The sequence below is a fragment of the Pteropus alecto genome, unplaced genomic scaffold, assembly GCF_000325575.1.
Source record: "Pteropus alecto unplaced genomic scaffold, ASM32557v1 scaffold281, whole genome shotgun sequence".
NCBI classification, from domain to species: Eukaryota; Metazoa; Chordata; class Mammalia; order Chiroptera; family Pteropodidae; genus Pteropus; species Pteropus alecto.
Genome location: NW_006431909.1, coordinates 383,601 through 390,933, shown reverse-complemented (window position 1 = coordinate 390,933; position 7,333 = coordinate 383,601). Strand labels below are relative to the sequence as shown.

At 37.1% G+C, this 7,333-nt stretch overlaps 1 protein-coding gene across 2 annotated transcripts; it reads left to right on the top strand.

The window, feature by feature from the left end:
* Nucleotides 1-1,743: 1,743 nt before the first annotated feature.
* On the top strand, nt 1,744-2,432 carry LOC102891746 (anaphase-promoting complex subunit 10-like). 2 transcript variants are annotated; one of them, XM_006905942.1, is made up of 2 exons: nt 1,744-2,084; nt 2,201-2,432. In XM_006905942.1, exons 1-2 carry the CDS (start codon nt 1,759-1,761, stop codon nt 2,430-2,432), a joined length of 558 nt encoding a protein of 185 aa, XP_006906004.1. In that variant the 5' UTR covers nt 1,744-1,758. The 2 variants fall into 2 exon arrangements, with proteins under 2 accessions (XP_006906004.1, XP_006906003.1); XM_006905941.2 differs by having other exon boundaries at nt 1,759-1,964; nt 2,202-2,331.
* Nucleotides 2,433-7,333: the final 4,901 nt, after the last annotated feature.

Genomic DNA, 7,333 nt, shown 5'->3' with positions numbered 1-7,333 from the left:
TCTTGGATTCTCAAGAACCAGGGTTCAGCAACGCATGGCAGCCAGCTGTACCCAGTGGCCAACAGCTTCCTTCAGTATCTTTTTTGGGTAGTTTTGTAGCAGAATGCCTCAGAATACTTCCCCTTGAACAGTTTTTCTTGGCACACTAGAGGTGGATTTCCAAAGGGCAAGATTCTAAAGGGTAGGTTTCCAGCAAGATCCACTAGTACAGCACCACAGTGACTTCTCTTTCAGCGAGCCATAGACATGCCCTCTCTGACAAGACTGGATCTCAGTCCTGGGAGGGCCTTTTCATGGGATCCTCTATCATCCCTAGTGGAGCTGTGGAACTTGGATGGCCCCACAGAGTTGCCTAAATTGGGATAATGGGGCTGGAACCTCTAGCATCAACCAGTCATGGAATATAAGCTGCTCCTGGGAAGGGATATTACATGGAAATCTTTCTTCAGCTGAAAGCATGCCCTGGGAAGAACTCAGCTTCAAAGCATCACTAGCCAATGCTCTAATCAAATGAAGGATTGAATGCCTTGGTTTTGAAACAGTGATGCAAACAGCATATCATGTCATCCTACAGACATATCAATAGGTGGTTGTGTTGTATGTCCATGTATCTTTAATTTTTTTATAAGAATATAATTACAGAAAATATATTCATTGAGTTTTATACATTTGATAAAAACATATTTTAAATAATCTTTATTGTAAAGTCTTGCATTTATTTTTCATAATGCAGCTCAAGAAAGTCTGTTGAATCAACATTTTTTTTCTCAATATTCCCATTAGTTATGCTTCCAGATTTAGCAGTTGAACTTGAATACATCTCTTTAGTTCATCAATCTTTTTTCCTCTAATAATGAAACCATCCATTGTAAGGACAATTCATATTAATTCAAATATGATGTAGAGTTTGATTTTTTAAAAGTCTCATTTGATAATGTCTTTTATAAAAATGCACTGAAAGTCTACAATGAAAATATGTTGAAAATTTGTGTTGCCAACAGCAGATTATATTCTCTTGCATTTCACTTCATAAGTAAGTACGAGTGCCAATATGAAAGTAAACTCAGAACTTTGCCTAAAGGGGTGAACTTTTCTGCAAATTTCCCAAACCTTATTACTAGTCACCACTATTTCCTTCCCTTCCTTCTTATACCCAGGAAGAGTTGTGAAACTTGTGGTCAAAAATAAAGTGTAGATAAGAATAAAGTGCAGTGCAAAGAGCATCCAATAGTGAAAAGAATAGTCTTTTAAACAAATAGTGTTAGGACTATTGAATATCCACATGCAAACAAATTAAGTTGGATCCTCCCTCACATCAATACCAAAATTAACTCGAAATAGAGCTAAAACTATGCAACTTAGAAGAAAACATAGGAGGAAATCTTTGTGATCTTGGATTAGGCTATGGTTTCTTAGATATGACACCAAAAGCACAAACAACAACAAAACATATATTTTGGATTTCATCAAAATATAAACTTGTACATAAAAGGACACTATACAGAAAGTGAAAGGACAACCCACAGAATGGAAGAAAACATGTCAAATCATATGTTGGATAAGGGCCTAGTATACAGAATATATAAAGAACTCTTACAACTCAAAATAAAAGACAGTAAAAAGGCACATAAGGAAATTAAAAATGGGCAGAGAAAGCCAGACTATCCTAAGAAGCTAAGTGGGAGTGGCGTGGAGCTGCAGGGAATCCTAAAACCCTGAGCTGTAAGCAAGCTAGGTCAGCAAGCTAATATTTTTAAAATGACCTCACCAAACAAGACACCTCCCGGTGCTGACCCTAAGCAGTTGGAAAGGACTGGAATAGCACAGGAAACTGGGTCACAAGCTGTTTGGTCACTCTCATCTTGCAAACCAGAATTTGGAGTAGATCAATTACAAGATGGCAATCTAGAAACTTACTGGCAATCAGTTGGCTCCCAACCTTATTTAGTGAACATCCAATTCAGAAGAAAAACAACTGTGAAGACATTATGTATTTATGCAGATTACAAATCTGATGAAAGTTATACTCCAAGCAAGATCTCAGTCAGAATAGGAAATAATTTCCACAACCTTCGAGAAATTCGGCAAGACATTACAGGGCCAGCGAGCACCCAGAGCAGCTAGAGCGGCCCCGTCAAGCCCCTTCCCTGGGAACCACACAGTCTCTCAGCATCAACCCGCCATGGCTTTGAATCGCGTCTCAACTTGAATTGGTGGAACCAAATGGCTGGATTCACGTTCCCTTAACTGATAATCATAAGAAGCCAACTCGCACATTCATGATACAGACTGCTGTTCTAGCCAATCACCAAAATGGAAGGGACACCCACATGAGACAAATTAAAATATATACACTAGTGGAAGAGAGCTCCATTGGTAAATTTTCTAGATGTACAAATATTGATTTCATGATGTATTGTTCAATAAGGTGACTTGAAAACAGAACAGAAGTTCATTAAACACATCTTGGTTTTCTCTTGTCAGTAAATATATATGGTATCTTTATTGAAAAAGCATCAGTTAATTTATAATTTTTGTATTCATTGAAAAATATCTTATTGTAGATTTAATAAAATTAAGTCATACTATCTTTCTTTTCCTTAACATATAATAAAGCTTACATATTTTATATTACTAAAAAAAGGCAGAGAATTTGAATAGATATTTCTCCAAAGACTAAAAATATTTAATTAAAAATTAAATTAAAAATATTAATTTATGAAAATCTAGTTCTAATTAATACCAAATTAACTTCTGTAGCATACACAAACTTTGCTCCTATATAGCTCCACCCCTTACTATTGCTGCTATATAGCTCCACCCCTTACTATTGCTGCTATTGTCACAAATTATACCTTTATATAGTCCTCCTATCAAATAGATTTGTAATTATTGCTTTATACAGTTATCTTTTAAATCAGGTAAAAAAGTTACAAACACAAAATACATTAATACTTTTTAAAAATATTTACTTTTGTAGTTATCTTTACCAATGTTCTTTACTTCTTCACTTGTATTTTAGTTACTGTCTAGTGTTTTTTCATTTTAGCCTGAAGCATTTCTTTTGCTTTTCTCGTAGGCCAGGTCTGCCAGCAATGATCTCTTGGTTTTTGTTTATCTAGAAATATCTTAATTTCTCCTTCAGTCTTGAAGGATATTCTTGGCAGATATAGAATTCTTGGTTGAGTTTTTTCTTTCATCCTACTGCTTTTTTTTTTTTAAACTTTCATGGTTTCTGAGAAATCAGTTATAAAAAATCTTATTGAGGCTTGCTTGTACATGATGAGATACTTATCTCTTGCTTACAAGATTCTCACTTTGTCTTTGGCTATATATACTAAAGACTTACATGTCTTGCAATTTTGTAATAGCTAATGTTCAAAATGCTGCCAGGATTTTGTAAATTAGGTTTATATTTCTGATAGTGTGTGCTTTTAAGCATTTCTGATGCTCTTTCAAGAGAATGTGTCCTAAAGGCAGGATTTCCACTTTTACTTATATATTTTGAAAAAAGAGTACAAATTTGGTTTTTCCTTGTTTTATTTTGCATTTTGAAAACATATGAAATATATTTAATTTCATACTATCATTTGTGAGCACATAAATAGGACTTGAGATGTATTTTTCATGTTTGCTACCCAAGGCTATTCCAAAAACAACAGATCATTTTATTATCTTTTAACAATATAATAATTATAAGTATTATTAAATAATATAATGTATATAATATGTGATATAACATATTGTAATATGATGCTATAATAATATAATTACTCATTAACAAATAACTTCCTGAAAATTTGTCCAACCAAATACCCTTCAGCCTTGGCCATTGTATCAGTTTTCTATTGCTACTGTTAACAAATTACCAGAACAGTGACTTGAAACAATACAAATTTATTCTCTTACAGTTTTGGAGATAAAAATCCAAAATCAGTTTTATTGGGCTAAAGTCAAAATGTTGGCAGGACTACTTCCTTCTGGAGGCTCCAAGGAAGGGAAGAATCTATTTCCTTATCCTTTCCAGCTTCCAGAGGCCTCCTGCATTCCTTGGCTTGTGACTCCTTGAACTGCTCCCATCTCTTGCTTCCATTGTCACATCTCCTAATACTTACTCTGATTTTCTGCCTCCTTCTTATAAAAACCCTTGTGAACACATTGGGTATACCTGGATAATCCAGGATAATCATTCCATCTCAAGACCCTTAATTAAAATCTCTTTGCCATATGAGATTCTAGGGATTAAGATGTGGGAAGCCATTATTCAGCTGACCACAGACAGTTATTTTGCTATGGTGCTCTCTATAACCTTCACTGAGCATGAATGAAATCAGGTCTGGCACAGGGACTGACCATAGCAAGCACTTAAGTAGTTTTAAAAGACTTGAGGACTATTTTGGCTTTTAAGCAACTTTAGTTTTTGTTTTTCCCATGTCTGTTAATATGTGGCTTTTTCTTTCTGCCTGTCTGAAGTATCTTATTGGGCTAATAACCCTCATGTACTTTCAGATGCTAGTTCTGCTGCTTGCTTGCTTCAGCCATCCAAATCTGTTTCTTCATTTGTAAAATGGAGCTGTTACTACATCCCCAGGCAATGTGTATGAGAGAGAGAGAAAAGGATGATCCCCACCAGATATGGTATAAGGGGAAAGGGATGCAGGTCTGTGTGGGTATAGACAGGTGTCAGAGAGTGAAGACTGATACCCCAGATTTGCAGAAAGGGTGCACATAGTCAGGTGAGTCTGGGACCCTCTTCTTTGTCCTTTCCCAGCTGTCTCAAGACCCTGACCATCCTTAGGAGGGAGTCTGAACCCTCTGGATTTCAATGGCTCTACACTCAGTTAGAGCCCATGCATCTTCCCTGATGGTGAATGTGTTTGTTTACCATGGCTCAGGACTCTGGGCACCTAATGGAGGATGAAGAACTGTGTAGGAAAATCTTCTGTCTTTCCTGGTACTTTTCGCCTCTCTCCCAGACTTTTTTCTTCAGATTATTATTTTAGTAAAGCCAATTAAGCCAGTGATGTTTTTAAACTGCCAGAACCACTTTTATTTCAATTAAAGTAGGAAAATGACCAAGTAAATCGATGACCTTAACATTATCTTAGGAAGTCTACTATTGGATCTTTTGCCAGGTGAAACACATATAAAGTCATGATTAATTTTCACACTGAACATTATCTGAATAATATTTCAACACAGTTTGATGACTAAAAGAGATCTAATGGATCCTTTATTTTTAAAAAGTAATCTATTATGTTTATGAGCACTAAAATAGTTCTTTACCTTGGGTTTCTGAAGCTAGAAGAACAATCATTACCCTATATCTTGATGTTATTTTTGTGGTTGCAAAGCATTCTTTTCTCACATTTCAGATGAGATCACAGAGTGACCTTGTCCCTCCCTCATTTCATCACATCACAGGAAATAATGTATTGTGAGGATGGACTGCAAGTGGCTTAGGTAGTTCCAGCAGGAGGGCTAAGAGATGGAGCTAGTGACTTCAGCAGGGTATGAATCCAAAATTGAGGGGAAGGGAAGTGGGCTGAGTGCTGGGTTAGGGAGCTCGGCCTCTATTTATTGCTTATGTTGGGTTTTAGAACCAGCTCTCTGATGACAAATAAGAGATGATGAGGGATGAATTAAGGCAATATTAAAAATTATAACAATGATAAAGAATATTTATTACACAAATACTAGCAAGTTAATAACAAATACAAATGAGTCATTTATAAATCAAGTATTAATGAATACAACTATTAAATAATTTGGTAATGGGAATAGTAATAACTGTAACTGCAACCTCCCCTCCCATTTCTGATCTCCTTCACCTGGCCTTTTTTTCACTTTAGTGCATACCATATTCCAACACACTACAAAATTTACTCATTATGTTAGTCTCTCTTCCCCTACTGGAATACAACCTCCATGAAGGTGGGCATTTTATGTGTTTTGTTCACTGCTATATCCCCAGTGCCTAGAAGAGTGCCTGGTATACAGTAGGTGCTCAATAAATACTGTTGAACTGAGTTGAAATAATAATCAACTCTTACTACATAATAATCAACTCTTACTATGTTTCAGGCACATTCTAAACAAATTATATTATATATATCCTTGCAACAAAGCTACTGCCCAGATACAAATTATGATATGAGTTCAAGGTCACACAGCAAGCAAAATAGCAGCACTTGGATTTGAACTCAGGAATTCTGGCTAAAGGGCCTATTACTCTAAGTACTTCTCTTATAGTACTCAAGAAAGGAATATGTGTGTTCTAGAAATGTCTTAATGGTAGAATCAAACTAGATTTCAAAATTATCAGGGATAGGGAGGCCAAGGATAATCCCTGAGTGTTTGGCTTGGGGAACTGGGTGGGCAATGAGAGGACAGAGTTAGAAGTACTGATTAAATGGGACTATGAATAGCTCAGTTTAGATATGCCTACAATTATTTAAGTAACTTTGAATTATTATGTAATAGCAAACATTCTGAGTTTAGGCTATGTGATGGAATCTCTGCTAAGTGCTTTACATTAAGTTTTCATAACTCCATGAGGTACTATTATGAGCCCCAAACTAAAGCTTAGGGAGGCTAGGTTATCGTCATCTAGCTAGTGATAAGAGTCTAGACCTGATTCAAAGCTACTATTTTAAAAGTGGAAGATAAGGAGTGATGTCAGAAATATGGCAGAGTGAGAGATGTCTCTAGATCTCTCCCCTTGAAACAACAATAAGCTGAATATCTAAAACAAACAAAAAACCCTCATGCAAACTGCACACCAGCACTACTGAGTGTGGGATCTGCACGTAGGAGCTACCACAGGTCAGAACCCCAGGAATCGGGTGGTAGACTGGGAGAAACAAAGAAGCTGCGTCTCACAGCTGGAGCTCCCTGCAGGAGGAGGGGTTGGAGAGAAGGTGTGGGGGTTTCCCTGAACATCTCTGCCTGGGAGAGCTGTGAGTGCCACATGGCCAGCGGCAGTGCCCAGGCATCAGGGCAGAAAGCAGAGGAGTGGGGACAGCAGAGAAGCGGGGACGGCAGAGAAACAACAGTTCATTATTACCAGCCATGGTTGCAAAATGTGAGGCTGAGTTGCAGCCCCCATACCCCAACCCAGAGGGCCCCTCCCCTCATACCCTCCAAGACTGAATACCCCCGAGCCCCAGGGGAATCTGAACAAATGCTACTGAAACTGTCCCTAACATTGACAGGGACTGAGACAAGGGTAGCGAGTGTGATTGAATATCTATATACACATATAAAAAGGCATTATTAAGACTTTATATAAAACAGGGATCCAAGAGGCTTAGACACCGCCTACTGGAAACAA